At 41.5% G+C, this 18,251-nt stretch overlaps 1 protein-coding gene across 1 annotated transcript in view; it reads right to left on the reverse strand.

Moving 5' to 3' along the window:
- Positions 1 to 18,251, reverse strand: part of NKD2 (NKD inhibitor of Wnt signaling pathway 2) — a 126,546-nt gene that overhangs the window by 24,650 nt on the left and 83,645 nt on the right. Inside the window, exons 4-7 of the mRNA XM_088445687.1 lie at positions 6,510 to 6,564; positions 4,227 to 4,354; positions 2,711 to 2,806; positions 740 to 881 (exon numbers count right to left, since the gene is read on the reverse strand). Of these exons, the coding sequence (XP_088301813.1) occupies positions 740 to 881; positions 2,711 to 2,806; positions 4,227 to 4,354; positions 6,510 to 6,564 (421 nt within the window). The remainder of the gene's footprint in view (positions 1 to 739; positions 882 to 2,710; positions 2,807 to 4,226; positions 4,355 to 6,509; positions 6,565 to 18,251) is intronic.

Here is an 18,251-nt window from a genome sequence, read left to right on the forward strand (position 1 = left end):
GAGCTGATTGGCTGGCACCTTATCACTTACTTATCACTTTTCACTCTGTCTATTATTACTGCTTAGTAAATAGACCCCCCCCAGTGTTTTGTCTGTAGGTTTACTCTGTGTACATGTTAACAGCTGCCGCCCTCGAACATTTCACCAGTGCAGCTGTTTCGCTAATGCTCACACAGCTGATGTGAGTGCCAACTATCTTTGCACATTTAAAGTCCATCAGATTGTTTTGTTTACCTATTATTTAATGAGTGATACACTTCATTAGGCTCTGCATACCTTCGCCCGACCGTTCTTATACAGATTCTGACAAAAAAATGCACATAAAACCTGATCTTTTAATGTGACCTGTTTTCTTATGAAAAAACATGATGAAAGGTTTGCGCACACACTCTTAGTATATCGCATGAATGGGTCGGGAATCAAAAGAACAGCCCGACGATTGTACAGTTGTGTACCCAGCTCATCCGAGTCAGAGCAGTGACACGAGGCAGCCCTATGGAGGCCATGTTTAGAAATTAGTATTCTAGCTGTAAAAGTGTGTGTGAGTTGGGGGGGATTGTTTTTCAGAAAGCCCTACCACCCCCATCACTCTGGTGACAGTGGATCTTTAAGGTTGTTTATGAAAACAATGACATAAATAACTATAACAACTTTCAAGAACCTTTTACAATATACAGCCTATAAGCTAGAAAGGCTAATGTGAATGTTATACAATTGCTGTTTGTAATTTTGGACTTACCTTGGGTAGTACTTTCCCTTTTCTTTGTTGCAGGCTCAGGGCTCACTGTAAGCTTCACCCGGAGCGTTTTACTGTTATTAGAGTTATGGTTAACAGACTGATCCACGACTTCGTAAATTGTGTGCATCAAGCTGGACATATCCTAGAGGACAAAATACTTAAATAGAATGATGTTGTTTCGGTTGCGGTGGGCATCTCATGCTGTATGGTATATGGACACATCGTAGCAGATCTATGTACTAAGCCTTGGAGAGAGGTAAAGTGGACAGAGATAAAGTACCCAACCAATCATGAACTGGCTACCAAAAAATATCACTAATATATATATATATATATATATATATATATATATATATCAATGTTTTTTAACCATTTATGTAAACTTGGCTGTCCGGCATGTTCCTCTGGTAACTGCCCCTCTGTGATCCCTGAAGCAGTAAGAAGACAGACATATCAGTAGTCTGATATGTGCATGTGCCGGCATCTGAGAGCAGCAGGGCACGTCAGATCTGCAGCTAAGGACCACCCACAGCTTGTGTGAGCGGCCTGGTGTCCGTTGCAATTATCGTGACCATCGGGCTTGCGACGAGACCCTGTGGTAGGGTCTCGGCTCCCGCAAGCCCGAGTGGACTTCCTGCTCTAATAGAGCAGGCGTTCCTAAGGGAACTCCTGCGTTTGTGCAGCCACACGCTCTCCCTGCCTACAAAATGGGGCGAGCTGTCACTCACCATCGACAGCCGCCCCGTCTTGTAGCGAGACCCGTTGCGACTGAGCTGCAGTTGCTGGACGGGTCTCGCGCATGCGCACGCCGGAGGCGGCACATGCACACTGGGATAACATCGAGCCGCTTGCGAGCAGCTCTGAATCAGGCACTAAGATGATAATTTTAAGAAAAAGTTAGGTGTATGTGGTCACATCTGTTGTAAGCTGACCACCTTTTCAGCATGCATCTGATTGTCATTTTTCTTTCTTAGCTGTCCTTCTACAAATCATTGTTTCCTTTACAAAATTTCTCTGGAGGTGGCAAAGTATGGATGGAAGTTACACAGACATAGGTTCATGACTCTCAATATAACATGAGAAGGCAGAGGGAGGTGGATTTTAGCAGACCTAGGGCCAGATTCAGCATGGATCGCAGCTGCGTAATCGCACACAACAAATCTGCGAAAATATGCTAATGCCTACCACCTCTCAGCCAGCACGCCGCCTACTGCCTTCTCACATCTGTAATACCTCGCAGTACCTGTGTATACATATACATAGGTAACATCAGAGGACATCGGCTTCTCACGCACGATTACAGCAGCTCTGATAGGTCTCAGAATTTGCAAGTCTCGTCCCACACAGTGAGTACTCAAGCTGCATAGGCAATCACAGTGGTTAAATTACTCACATCCATGCAACAGCGTTCAGATGTACAGGTACATCTGCGTTTCTGCAATCACTCCCCCGTCACCACCCCCAAACGCTCACGGCCTGTCTATCACTCTGTGATGAATTCCACAGTGCTTCCGTAATCGCAGTGCGATCACTGTGCATGTGCAGTACGCAACAATCAGTCGATTTGCGTATGCAGTTGCAATTGGGATCCATGCTGAATCAGGCCCCTAGTTCAGAGGGGAATTACAATGCCTCCCTGATCACCACATTATGCACCATATGTCTGTGGTTGCCATGGCAGTACATGACTCTGCAGAATTATAAATCATTGAAAGCAACCTAAAGAAACAAACCACGTATAAATGGTAAAGGCCAACATTCTTCTTGCAGACTGACACACTGATTTCTGGCTTGACATGTTAAACTACAACATTTTCTGAATGGATATAGGATGGGGATGATGATGTGGAGTATAGTTCTAATCCAATAGTGGATAAGTCACTTTTAACAAAATCAAATGCAGTCGAAAAAAAAGAATTTAATTAGACAAAACCTTTTAATTTAAAACAATCTGTATAGAGTTATACATACGTCTTTTGTTACTTTTCCACTGTTATCAAAATCATAAAGTGTAAAAGTCCATTCTTGACGATTGTCATCTTGAACTGAAACATTGCATTCTAATTCCTAGGGATAGATTAAAAACAAAAGTGTAAGTGGTATTGTAAAGTAAAATTAAACATAAAAACCAGAACAAACTTATAGTTAGATTGGATGTGATATTATCCAGATGTTAGACCATTACAGTGATTGGGTACTCTGGAGAAAAAAAGGTAAATAAAATTGTGTGTAATCGGGAAAGGAGGTAACAGTGAAGTATGCTGCAATACATTTTATTGATCCAAGTCAATGACTTTCTCAGAAATATGGAACAACCCAATCCCACAAGCAAGAACTCTCCTGCCCAAAAAGATAAATTGATATATTCAACCCTTCCCTAAATGATATTAAATATTTAAGTTTAGATCTGCAATAAAACTATGGGTACAGTATTTGTTATATTTTATAAAAAGTGGCACAATATACTGTATTATACAATAATGTTACTATGAATCATAAAAGCAAACAAAACAGTATACCGTATATATAGTCCTTTAAAACAAATATTGTAGATATTGCAAATAGCCAATCTAAACATGAATTGTATTTAAACTATTTCAAAATTTAATATATAAGGTTTATTTATTTTTTATTTTTTTACTATTATTTTTCCTGTATCTACGTAAAAGGAATGGGATTGAAATACTGGCGGCTCAACAAGACAGTAACAGTGTGACAGATTGAGATCCCGACAGGCGTTGGTAAGTACCCTAACCCTCCCTTAGGGGTGCCTAACCCTAACCTCCCCACCTAGTGCCTAACCCTAACCCCCTTTCCCGCACCCTAAACCTAACCTTCCCTGGGGGAGGGGGGGTGGCTAGCCCGAAATCACCCCGAGGGGTCCCTAAACCTAATCCCCCCCCCCATCCCCGGGCTAAGTGTTATACTTACCGGTCAGAGGACGATCGGGATGGAGGGGGTCGGTCTTCCGACGTCGGGGTTAAGATAGGCATCAGAATTTCGACGCCTATCTTAAGTCCCTTGTCGGGCATTTAGACCGGCGGCATTGCGTTCGCCGGTCTATTATCTACATCCCACGTAAAGGGCTTAGATGGGAAGTCAATAAGGAAAGAACACTATTAGAGAGAGTCTAAATGCATCTGTAAATATTTCTAAATATTGTATACATTTATTAGTACATCTTAGTACTACTCTCTAATAGTAAGGTAGTAATAGTAGTGTAAAAAAAAGGTCTACAAGACATTGTTATTATTTAAAGTATGTTTCAAAGCATGTAACACACATCTGCAAATATATTGAACTTTTACTGTTATACAAATAGTTTAACTACATTTAAACAAAAAATGTATAGTAAAACATTTACCAAAACATTATAAACTTTTTTAAATGTAAAAACTACAGTAATAAAAAAAATTAATACTAAGCTTCATACTTTTATATAAAAACCTGTAGTATTTTAATAAAGATATACAGTATGATAACATACATCAATGCTAATCCGTTTATTTCCAGATCCTTTAATTACTTCTTTATTTGTGGATTTTTCAGCATCTTCTGCTGGGTTTGCATGGACATATGCTTCAGAGCCTTCAAATTTCTGAGGCGGAAGGTTCACTGTTAGAAAAAAAGATTTTAAAATTTTACATTGAACCTCCATTTCCAATAAAACATTACTGATTTCTGTACAAGAATGTGAGTGAATACTGAATTACAAATTGAATATATTCCAAGATTGTTGCTATTGATTAAAAAAAACAAATGAAGCCGTTTAGTTGTAATATACAAGTGTCGTATTATAGATTAGAATTTGATTTAGATTAGATAGATTCGAATTTGTGATTGGCCATTCTAAATTCATTCACAAATCCTTAAAACTTGCCTGATTAATCTAGAATGCAGCGATTGACTATCCTTTGGCTTGAATTTGGCACCTTTCCTTATTCAATTTATAATCTACAATTAGTGTATGATGACACAATATGAATTTCTGTCAGGAACAGAACACTAATTAGCCAGGCTCCCTGGTAAAATGTCGATGTGGTGGGGCGAACATGTTGATTTAATGAATTCTTCCTCTTGCACAGTGAAGCTACATTTGAGCTTCCGTGAGCAGGCTGTTAGATGTCTGTGGTGTAGGTAGTGGCGGAACTATTGGACTATGAAACCATTGTCTACCGAAGTTGGAGGCTGTGCAATGATGTGGGATGATTCTCACACTCAACCCTTGTAGCATTCCCTGTAACAGCAATCGTTCTGCCACTGGTTTCTGGAACAGTCAATGCTAGCCTCTATTTAAAGAGCAATGCATTTTATTAAAACACCTGAAATGAGAATTCAAGCTATCATTTCACAAGAAAATAATCTGTGACAATTGACAATTAACACAATTGAGCAACATTTAAAGAGATACATACATTATTGTGATTGCTCACCATTTACTGCCGTATTTCTAAAAGTGTCCTTCGTATAAAGTTAACAAACCATAAATGCCTGTGAAACATGTACGGCATATTTTATAAGCCAGGTGTTCCTAAATGGTGGGCCACAGAGACTACCAAATTCTTGCCCCCTCCACCGCTCTACCTTGCCTGCCCACCTCCTCTCTGCTCTGCCTTTCAACCTCCTCTTCACTCCTGCCAGTGGCCTGGCTGCCTCTCCCTTCTTTATCAGACTTACATGCACACGGGACTGCAGTGACACAATTTTCCAATGACTCATAAGGGCCACACAGTGCAGCATATAGTGGTATAGATATTGCATAGCAACATGGGTTTGGTAACAGGGTGAAAATAAATGTGCTCACTAGCAATATATGCTGCTATCCAAGGAGAACATGTGTTACCAAAACCTCCTCCTGTGCAATCCCATGCTTACAGCACTTAACTGATATAGGACCTGATTAAGAGATGGATAGTAATGCGATCACAGCTGCGTTTTCGTATGCAACGCAGCTGTGAAAATATGCTAATGTTTGCAAACATCACCTGAGCATAAGACATCTATCAAAGATATATTGTGTGTACAAACTGCCGGATGGACTAAATGATCACCTAGCGTGCAGGGGTGTAGAGAGTTGGGCCGGCCCGGGGGAAGGTGGTGTGGCCTATTTGCGGGAGGTATGGCCACGCCCCCTTAGGATAAAAATTAAAAAATAAATAAAAGGGGGAGCTGTTAGCACCTCAGCCCAGCGCAAAACCAGGCGGGGGCGTGATCAGTGTGACTCCCATGTAGGCATAGGAGACTCCCATGTAGCGTGTGCTGGGCTGCTGTGAGGTAAGAGGGAGGGAAGGTGTCGGACCCCTCCAGCAAGCCCAGGTAAATAGTACCCGCTCCCCCCCTCTCGACGCCCCTGCTAGTGTGTGTGTACCCAGCATAAGTTGTTGTTACCGACATTTGTTTGGTCTCAAATAGTGCTCAGCTATGATCCCCACTAGGCCATGACATGCCAGGCGAAAAAAGTTGGTAACCCCTGTTAGTGAGTTGGTAACCCCTGTTAGTAAATTGGTAATCCCTGTTAATGAGTTGGTAACCCCTGTTAGTGAGTTGGTAACCCCTGTTAGTAAATTGGTAACCCCTGTCTTTCTATTTCTATTCACTTATCTAAATAATTTATGTTCTGAATCTCGTTCTGTACCTTGATTGTGAGTGATGGACTTTCATTGGCAAATACTGAAATAACCTGTAATTTATGTGTTGTGTACTTGCTGACAAATGGTGTGTACTTCACAAATTGAAAAAAATAAATTAAATACTTATTGAAATATCTTACCTTCCAGAGGGTACCGATCTTCCAGTCCTACTTTGAATACACCAGTCATTAGCTCCTGTGTTAAGTGACAGAAGCCAAAGTAAGTTTAGTTTAGAAGGTCAACAGTACCATGCTAGCATGACAGATCAAACATACTAGATTGATTATTTGTGATGGCCACACATGGTACACTTATGCTGTTGGTAATAAAGCAACAGAATCACATTCATCCTTGGCCACATAATCAGGTGGGCAAAATGCTCAAGTACAAACCAGTTGACAGAGGAATCCCTTTCTGTATCGCAAGGGCCCGTTTAGTGTACTTAGAAGATGATCCCACAAACAGTCCTACAGTAGTCAACTACATTAACCAATATGAATTTTGATCAGCTTATTATATACGCGTTATATAATAACACATTTTAAAACTAATTTACTATGTATATCCAGTAGATCTAGCATCAAGCTTACTACCCCAGGCCAGTGTTAATACTAAGGCTGTCACTTAAAACACTGAACAAACACACAATGTCACTGAGGGGGTGATTCACAGGTGGTCGCAGTTGCTACTGCCACTTTATGTTAAAACCGCGGCCGATGTGTGTCCGATTGATTGGCGCAAATCTGACGATGTGTGCACATAATCGGCGGACCTTTGGTCGCATCATTGGACATTGCACTTGCATATGGCAGGCACAAAATGTCCAAGGGATGATGGCTGCTGGTGTCAGTGCAACTGCGTCTTTAGGCGCAGTTGCTGACACCGACACACCCCACCAACCACTCATAGACGCCCATCAGAGTTGCCTGGACATATGTGCAATTTTGATCTGCGTCCCTGGCGATAACCACTGGCAACCATGAGCAGTTTGCATACGCAGAGGGAAAACATCAGTAACAACCTCTCAGTTTTTTTAGTTTTACTACAGTGATGCACTGTAAATATGCCGGCTGTTGTTCCTCAAAGATGGCGACTGTCTGTGAGTGTTGCGCCGGGCTATGTTTATAAGCATGAACCCAAAATATTTTTCAATTATTATTTTCTTTTTAATTAAATTATAAAATGTGTTTCTCATGCAATTTTAACATAGGTAGAATGGTTGTAAATGGGTCTGACACTAGGGAAATAATTTACTCTAGTGTTATTATATCAATAATGGACATATTAATCTGTGTTGCAGGTTGAAGTGTAGGCTTTGCAGGTGTCCAAGGTTTTGTCTTCTCTTCAACACAAATGACAAGAGACCTCTGGGATGAGATAAATAGATGGTAACACAAAACACAGCAACTAAAGTAAATGGTAATGATCTCGTAGATCCTCACAAAAAAATATTGTTGATGCCCATGTACCTGGTCCTGGGGGCATTCGGTCATTCCACACTGGAAATCACAAACACTAGATAAGTATATAGCTTTCCATGTATTTTAAGAACACAGTGGACTAAATTTATGAAGCACAGTGAGGGCCTGATTCAGCAATGGTTTCAATAGTGTTGTTGGTTGTAATTTGGCTGATGTTTTGCGAATGTGCTTGCGCTGTAGTCACAATGCAAACGTGCAGCAATTGTTTGCGATCACGCAGAAACAGCAAAACAACAGCACAGTGAGTGACAGCTCACTGTCCTGTGGGGGAGGTAATGGGGGCGAGTGCGTAGATAGGCATGACAGATCATTCGAAGGCCATTTGTAAGACATACATAAATTAGCCTTTATGATCCTTCATGCAGCAGGACAGCTCTCAGCGTGACCGGCGTACCACTGCATTTGAGACAGGTAAGACTTACTTCAGGGAAGTGGATAGATACCTTTCAGTTTCTGTACCCTGACATCATCAGTTACTGTCCAACGTCATTCCCTACCATCCACGTGAGCATAGAGGGGGAATACAATCTTGTGGCAAGCAAAGCGAGCCACTGTGCCCGAAGCGTGGCGAGCGGACAAGTTTCTTATTTTGGTGGACTGTATTGGCAGGAAGCCGCACTTCCAGCATTACTGACGTCACTTCCAGGTACAGAATCTGAAGGGGAAATATACCTTTCTCTTACTTCAGAAGCTCCAACTCCAGGCAATCTGCAACAATGTTACAGATTTTTTCGCTGTATGCCAATGTCGGACGGGCATGTAAAGGCACTAGAGGACATTCTTATGTACTGGGGTGATGGACGACTATTAGCATATTATGGCAGATGCATTCTTTGAAATAATGCAATTATGACTGTATAAACAACCTCTGCTGACTTATAGTGCATCCGGAGTATTCACAGCGCTTCACTTTTTCCACATTTTGTTATGTTACAGTCTTTTTCCAAAATGGAATAAATTCATTTTTGTCCTCAAAATTCTACACACAACACCCCATAATGACAACGTGTAAAAAGTTTTTTTGAGATTTTTGCAAATTTAATTAAAAAAAAAATAACTAAGAAATCAAATGTACATAAGTATTCACAGCCTTTGCTCAATACTTTGTTGATGCACCTTTGGAAACAAATACAGCCTCAAGTCTTTTTGAATATGATGCCACAAGCTTGGCACACCTATCTTTGGGAAGTTTCGCCCATTCCTCTTTATAGCACCTCTCAAGCTCCATCAGGTTGGATGGGAAGCGTCGGTGCACAGCCATTTTCAGATCTCTCCAGAGATGTTCAATCGGATACAAGTCTGAGCTCTGGCTGCGCCACTCAAGGACATTCACAGAGTTGTCCTGAAGCCACTCCTTTGATATCTTGGCTGTGTGCTTAGGGTCGTTGTCCTGCTGAAAGATGAACCGTCGCCCCAGTCTGAGGTCCAGAGCGCTCTGGAGCAGGTTTTCATACAGGATGTCTCTGTACATTGCTGCATTCATCTTTCCCTCTATCCTGACTAGTCTCCCAGTTCCTGCCGCTGAAAAACATCCCCACAGCATGATGCTGCCACCACCATGCTTCACTGTAGGGATGGTATTTGCCTTGTGATAAGCGGTGCCTGGTTTCCTCCAAATATAACGCCTGGCATTGACGCCAAAGAGTTCAATCTTTTGTTTCTCATGGTCTGAGAGTCCTTCAGGTGCATTTTGACAAACTCGAGGTGGGCTGCCATGTGCTTATTACTAAGGAGTGGCTTCCGTCTTACCACTCTACCATACAGGCCTGATGGGTGGAATGCTGCAGAGATGGTTGTCCTTCTGGAAGGTTCACCTCTCTCCACAGAGGAATGCTGTAGCTCTGACAGAGGGACCATCGGGTTCTTGGTCACCTCCCTGACTAGGGCCCTTCTCCTACGATTGCTCAGTTTAGACGGCCGGCCAAGAGTCCTGGTGGTTCCGAACGTCTTCCATCTACAGATGATGGAGGCCACTGTGCTTATTGGGACCTTCAAAGCAGCAGATATTTTTCTGTACCCTTCCCCAGAGTTGTGCCTCGAGACAATCCTGTCTCGGAGATCTACAGACAATTCCTTGGACTTCATGCTTGGCTTGTGCTCTGACATGCACTTTTAGTGTGGGACGTTATATAGACAGGTGTATGCTTTTCAAAATCATGTCCAAACAACTGAATTTACCACAAGTAGACTCCAATAAAGCTGTAGGAACATCTCAAGATTGATCAGTGGAAACAGGATGCACCTCATCTCAATTTTGAGCTTCATGGCAAAGGCTGTGAATACTGTGATGTACATGTGATTTCTTAGTTCTTTTTTTAAATAAAATTTGCACAAATCTCCAAAAAAAAATTTACATGTTGTCATTATGGGTATTTTGTGTACAATTTTGAGGACAAAAAATTAATTTATTCCATTTGGAATAAGGCTGCAACATAACAAAATGTGGAAAAAGTGAAGTGTTGTGAATACTTTCCGGATGCACTGTAGGTCTTGAATGTGCAACAGTGCACCTATATATCTGCCTAGCACACATTAATACGCCTACTCTCTGCTTTTGGGAGACCTCTCCACAACCTCTGCTAATTGTAAGTCTAGGTTTGTGCAGAAACGTACTGTGCACACAATGCAAAAAAAAAAACCTCCTACCATTTTAGAACCACACTTTTAATAAATAAAACTTTTCCTTTTTATTAAAAATTATAACACAGTTTATATCGATATATATAGCATAAATAAATCATTATATGAGGGACATTGGGACTCCTCCAACTTTCCAGCTGTTCACTTTTTACACAATCTTGTTACTTTTTCCAAAGTTTTGCATCTTAGTTTGCATATAGGGCCGGATTAAAAAGATGGACGCTAATGCATCCGCCAGCACAACCGTTGTCTCAACAGCTGTTGTGGAATTATGCAAATGATAATCTCAGCTTTCCTCTTGTGCACCAGACTGTGACGGAGAGAACATGCGCTGAGGTGCCCACTTTCAGGCCCCGTGGACTGTGCAACTGTGACGGTGATTGTAAACATTCAACCATCAGAGCACCATCGGCACTTGCGTCATACTTACCTACATCTGAAGTCTGCTCCCCGGGAGAAGTGGGCAGTGAGGGGGGAGGAACTGAACTATCTTGTCATTAGGCCCCGTCCCTTCACTACGAAATCCTGGGAATCGCGAGTATTTGAGTAGGGGGCAGAGCCAAATGACGCGTTTAGCACAGAATTGCATCATTAAGCCCTGCCCCTTCCCAGCGCGATTGGGAAACAACTCTAGAAAGTGGGCAGGATGCGGGATAAATTCCTACTCTTCCGGGGCTGCGAAGGGCTCCCCAAAAAACCGGGAGCTTCCCGCAGGTTCTGGGAGATTAGGCAAGTATAACTTGCAATAGTCTCTGAGACTGTGATGTGCGATTGGGAATGCAGCGGTGATCGAGGACCTGCCTTTCACACTCCCATGACGCGTCCATGAGATGGCTTTTATTGCAAACAGTCTCTACCCTGAAACGCCCCCATTGGATCACAGATGCCGTCTCTAATCATAGCAATGTGATATGCAATTGCTTTTGCCATCATACCTTGGTTAGCGCGCAGTAAGGGTCTCCTACACTTTTTGCGCATGCGTATTAGCAAATAAAATGTTCAATTGCGTAAACATCAACATTGCATCCGTCTAATTAGGGCCATAGTGTACTAGGTACTTAATATTAGTTTTCTTTTTCTGTAAAGGAATTATTATAGTCGCAGATGCATGGCGCAGGTCACTTGCATCGTTTTTTGTATTTTTACACAGACTGCATACTTTTTCCTCAATTTTGCTAGTTTTTTCTCATTTTTGTATATTACTTTGCTTATAATGTATTAGTTACTTAGGATTAGTGTATTTGTAGCAAAGGAATTGGTATAATAATGATGCAGGGCACGGGTCACTTGTATCTGAGTAATCTTTTGACTTTTTATCCTACATTGTGTACTTTTTCCTCAATTTTCTTAAATTTTGCATCTTCGTTCACATAGTGTAAAAGAAGATCCTTAGGATTAGTGTTTAGGCATACATTTCTATAGGGGCAAATAGTATGAAAGATGGGACTCCCTCTTTCAAATGTGGGGGATATAGGGCCTGATTCAGAGCCGGATGCTCTGACAGAGTGCTCGCTCTGAATCAGGGCCGTCCTTCTTGTTTTTCAGAGTGGCCTCCTGGCCGCTCGCATAGCTGTGGGTGACCACCCACAGCTATAGCAAGCGGCCAGGAAGATGGTCGCGATGGTCAAGACCATCGCGACCATCGGGCTTGCAACCTGACCCCTCTACCAGAGCCGAAAGCTCTCCCACTGACATCACTTGTGATGTCAGTGGGGCCGGCCCCAGATGGTAGGCATGGGAACGCCTTCGTCTGGGCAGCCACGCCCCCGGCCCGCCCACAAAAGGGGGCGTGCTGTCACTCAACATCGACAGCACGCCCCCTTTGGTACGAGACTCGGAGCGACAGTTGGCCCGTCGCTATCCGGGTCTCGCGCATGCGCACTGGGCCACCATCGACCCGCTTGCGAGCGGGTCTGAATCAGGCCCATAGAGCGACTAAAGTCCCCTATCACCAGCTTTTTTATTCTTTTCTTTTTTTTAAATTTACATTACAGTACTGTCAGTGTGCATTTTCACGCCGACGGCACTTCCAGGACCCCCTGCCAGCTTGTCCCCACCAGTCATCCGGATTGGTGGGGAAGGAAAAAAAGGTTTCTTCTTTTAGCCCATCTCACAGCGGATGATGAACCCCACTAGTCATTGGCAGTTTTAGTGTAAATGCGTATAACTAGTGGGACTCTGTTGATGTAATTAATCATGACAATAATACATATCGGAAGAAGGCATGGTTTCATCTATTGCAATAGAAAAGAAAATAATTTTTTGATTGTTTTTTACCCTGTGATGCATATTTATTATAATTTGCCAAAAGTTCCCAAATCACTGATGATGGCCTATTATTTCACTTGTTGGGTCATTAACTACCAATTTATCTTCTTTTGTCATCATTTACAACCTCACATTTTGTTACATAAGTCCCATATAATGGATACAACACAATTTCTGAATCTAATAATGTTCCGTGGAAAGATAACTACATGTTAATCACTTACAATGCAGAAACCTTATGTAAGAATATCACACACACCAAGAGGATAAAAAAAACTATTGAATACTATCTACAAAATTATGTTGGAATTGTGTGGCACAATGTGAATTTATCTTAACAGCTATTTAGATTGTTCTCGCTCAAAAATATTTTTTCTGTTGTTTATTATCTACAAACACATTGTACCTGGGCACTAGGTTTGTTCCATGCTTTGTACACTTGTATATGGACTGCTTTGAAGAACCTAATTGGAATGGTCCTTTTGGAGTGAACCTAGTGCTTTACGGAAGATACATGGATTGGAATTCGCTTTGTTTCACAATTTGCAGAATTCTTTAACATTTTATTTGAAATTTACCTACACCTCTCACCCCTCTGAAATTAGCCAAAATTAGTGTGTGCTACATAAGTAATTGTTAATAAATAACTAATGGTCGGAGGACTTCAAGGAAATTAAATGTAAGGTTCTTAGAACATAGGCATACCATTCTGAGAGTTAAATTTACACCCGTGTCCCTAAACAATTCCATGACGTACATGGTAGTAAATACTGTATGAATGGTTTGAGATTAAGAGGAATAGAACAAATTAAACAGACAGATACTAGTGACTGTGCCACAGAAAAGCATACTGGATATTCAATTTGGGCTGTCTGTACCTGGGTAGTCTGACTAGAAGAAAAATGGACCTGAATGACTTCTAAATGCTTGTCTCTTCTTTCTATTATAGCTTTTGATGACTCCCTTTTTCTTCTTTTTCCATGTTCCCCTTACCCCTGTCTCTATTTTGTTATTATAATTATTCTTTATTTATATGGCACCACAAGGGTTCTGCAGCGCCTTACATAGTACACAATCAAATAAGTGAACAAGAAACCAATGACTTATAGTACAATACAATACAGAACAAGGACAAGGTTTTTATACATCATCATAACACTCAAATAAGGAACAGGGCATATGTTCGGTGCCCTAGTGGTGAGTAAGGAGTAGATGAAAGTCTAAGTAAAAAGAAACACAAGAGGGTAGAAGGCCCTGCTAACAAAAGCTTACATTCTAATGGGAAGGGGCAAACAAACAGGCGTGCCACAGATGGGGTAAACAGAGAGGAAGGAGCATGTAGCAGCGAGTTAAGATGAGAGCTGGAAGGCTTTGATGAAATAGTGGTTCTTCAGAGCCCTTTTGAAGATTTGTAGAGAGGGGGAGAGTCTGATGGGGATAGGGAGAGAGTTCCAGTGGTAGGGAACAGCACGGGCAAAATCTTGGAGGTGGAAATGGGAGGAAGTAATCAGTTGGCATGAGAGGCGGCGTGCATTTGTTGAGCGAAGAGGGCAGCCAGGAGAGTGAAGGGAGATGAGGTCAGAGATGTAAATGGGAGAGGAATGGGTTTGGGCTTTGTAAGTGAGTGTAAGAACCTTAAATTGGGTTCTGAAGGGGAGGGGGAGCCACTGGAGGGCTTGTAGGAGAGGGGAGGCAGGTAAAGAACATTTGGAGAGAAAGATGAGCTGAGCAGCAGCATTGAGAACAGATTAGAGTGGAGAGAGGTGAGAGTCAGGGAGGCCAGATAAGAGGAGGTTACAGTAGTCCAATCTGGAGATGATTTTTGGACCTAATTTTATATTCTTTATTTTTTAGTATCCGGTTTTAGTTTAAAATACTTTTGAAAAAAATATATTCAATTTCTGTACCTGTTAGTCTCTTTCTTCTGATTTATGCTGTGATGATAATAAATAATAATAATAGTAGTTATATAGCACTTTTCTACAAATGGGACTGATCGTAGCTATCGTCTTAAAGGCAGTTATGACATAGGTATTTAGAATAATTGTATTAGATTAATATAATTATATACAATATAGAATACAGAAAATAATATAAAACTATTCATTAGTGATTAAATATAGAATGCATAAAATAACAAAGGTATTCACTTTATTATTATTTATTAAAAAAATGTGTTTATTATTATTTAAAAAGACAGGCACAATATTTTGCAGATTAATTATTTATTACTCCAAATATGTTATATTTCCTTCTGTGATTATTACACCGGGAAAGGGAAAGTAACATTTCTATTTTTTTTTATTCACTAAGCCAGTGGTTCCTAAACACAGTCCTCAAGGCACCCTAACTATCCAGGTTTTAAGGATATACATGCTTACGCATAGGTGATTTCATTGGTACCTCAGTCAGTGTGATTATACAAACTGTGCACAAGCATTAATATCCTTAAAATCTGGACTGTTTGGGTGCCTTGGGGGCCAAGTTTGGGAAACCCTGCACTTAGGTAGAAAGTGAAACTACTCTGTATAAAACACAAAGGTGTTCCGAAAATCACACGTGGAGATAAGATCTTTATGCAACCAGTTTGGATTTAGTACAACTTAGTCCAGAGGTGCAGAGTCTGATGAGGGACATGTGTTGGTCACAAGGGACTCTGCGCAAGGGAATTGCGTCTGCTGACACCAGGCATGCTCAGTGATTGGGCAGGGCACAGGTACTGATGATGACAGAAACTGAAGTCCAGAGGCAGCAAGTTGTCAGGGCAAGTAGGAAGCAAAATACTGAATTTAAGGTCCAAGTTTGAGGCAGATCGCAAGTAGATAAATCAGGGGTCACAATCTAAATTTGGGGCAGACGGCAGATAAAGACACTCCAGTAATCAGGCCAAGGTCAGGAGAACAAAGAATCAAACGTAGATCAAAACAATTCAGTTCAGAAATGGGCATCAGAAAGAGTAACACTACAGAGATGATGCCTCAAAGTCAGCAGACGACATACCCAGCACCAAGGTGAGAGTGGAGTCTCCATTTCTTCAGTCCTGGAACAATGGGGAGTGACAAAGAGACAACCCTACAGGAATCACAGAACCTGTGATACTTGGACAAGCTTGGGAAGTAGCATATGCAAAATGCGACTCCTGCATCTCCATGGGAACCAAAGGCGCTTCATATGTAATCAAAATGCCTACAACCGCAATACTGAATTAACGTAACAATTACATCCAACCTAGTTCAGTGCCACATTACATATGCAAACTAGAATTATTCTATAACAAATAGGAAGCTGCTCAAATCAATTTAGCAATACTCTTCAGGTACATGAAAGGGAGGGGTCATGCTAAAAAAAAAACAGAAAAGGGGGGTGTCCCCCAGCACACTACATTGTGCCTGCAACAATACTTGAAAACTATATTGTAATAGAAATTCTGATATATTTGTTGCATGCATTTGCAAATACATGGTAAGCCACCAGGCCAACTTCAAGGCTTCCCTGATACTGGTGGTCCCTACACTGTGTGCTGGGAGATAGCTCTAAATTTCTGGTACAATATAGTTTTCAAGTATTGTTGCAGGTACAATTTAGTTTGATGTGGGACACTACCCTTTCTGTTCATCGTTTGATGAATTATGCAGTGTGCACAAGGACACAATATATTGATACACTGCCTACATTGTGTCACCGGTTCGGTGATATGTGTACCCAGCTTAAAAATGACAGGTAAGCACAATTTACTTTAATACTTTTTTTTTTTTTTAAATGTCTAAATATGATGCCATGATTCAAGCTAGTTAATGACAAGTGCAATAATAGTTTTTTGTTAAAAATAACAGTCAGGATATATATGCATTTGTGTTATTTACATAGCATGTTCCTATCAAGATTCCAACTGAAACATGTTGACATTTATGAACACTGTAGATCATCTCAATCCATTTATATACTTGTGGCATTGTATGTGCAGTTCCAGCCAGACCGGTAGCATCATTCTAGAGTCACGTTAAACTGGATCAGCTTCTGATAGTTTAATTAGAACTGCTTTTTTCCTTCCGCTACCACTATTTATTTATTATTTTATTTATTACCAGTTATTTATATAGCGTACACATATTCCGCAGCGCTTTTACAGAGAGAATATTTGGCCATTCACATCAGTCCCTGCCCCAGTGGAGCTTACAATCTATAGACCCTACCACATGCGCACACACACAGGTTAATTTTTGTGGGGACCCAATTAACCTACCAGTATATTTTTGGAGTGTGGGAGGAAACCGGAGTACCCGGAGGAAACCCACGCAAGCACAGGGAGAATATACAAACTCCACACAGTTAGGGCCATGGTGGGAATTGAACCCATGACCACTAGGAGAGAGTTTACCTGCTGCATATCCATCGTACCGCCAACTGAACAATGCACTACTCTGGGAGTAACCCTCTTCAATCAACATTTCACAGATGTAGCCTGTTCCTTTTAGGCTAAGAGAGACTATATATTTCTATTCTATATATTCTCTTGGATATTTAGGGTGACTCAGAGAAGGGTGGTAATGCAGCAGCTCTCGCAATAGCGGTTGCCGAAATATGCAAATGCTAATCTCAGCCTTCCCTTTGCGTGGGATGGTGCATCAACGCAACATCAGCTGCACCATCGATATTTGTGGTAGCCTATATGGTCTACTCTAGCTACTCTCCTCAAATCCAACTAAACATAGCCTCTGAAGCTACATATATGCGAGTGAGAATGCAGCAGTATTCCCAGAAACACCCATGAAACGCCCATAACACGCCCATGAAACGGTCCCTTTTTACACTCACTTTAGGTCACCTCCCAGTCTCCACCCTGAAAAGCCTAATGGGGGGTATCCACTTAGCGATATACAAACGATAGCAAGATTGCGACATTGCAATCGTGCTGTCGTTTGTATAGCTAGTGATGTGCCTAGACTGAACGTTCACTCGTTCAGTCGCGGCACATCCCTCATCCCCACACATGCAGAACCTGATGAGATCGTCAAATTGACCTGCATGTACGGGTGATGTCGGATGTAAGAAGCGACCAGCGGGCACACACATCGCTGGTCGCTTCTGATCAGAACATGCCCGATGCATGCGCGATTTGCAAGCGATTGCACGATAACTATGTCGTTATCGTGTAATCGCTTGGCTAAATCGCTAAGTGGATACCCTCCTTAAGGGTCGTAAATCCTTTCTGAAATGTTAGCGATGCCGTACACAATTATGAATGGCATCTCGCACGTGCACAGTAAGGGTTTCTCGCATTTTCATACATGCTTAGCAGCAAAACATTGCTCAGCTGAGTAAACTTCGGCACTGCGTCCATCTCTGAATCGGGCCCCCAGTGTCTTAAACATTATTATTGGGATCTCTTCATTCATTGTTCTTCTATTTGAAGTCAAGAAGCACTCTGTTCACATACTGTGTATTTATTTCAATTTGGACACAATTTAATTATATTCATGATATCTGTCTGGT

Source organism: Taudactylus pleione, unplaced genomic scaffold (genome assembly GCF_031769625.1).
Source record: "Taudactylus pleione unplaced genomic scaffold, aTauple2 ptg000386l, whole genome shotgun sequence".
NCBI lineage: Eukaryota > Metazoa > Chordata > Amphibia > Anura > Myobatrachidae > Taudactylus > Taudactylus pleione.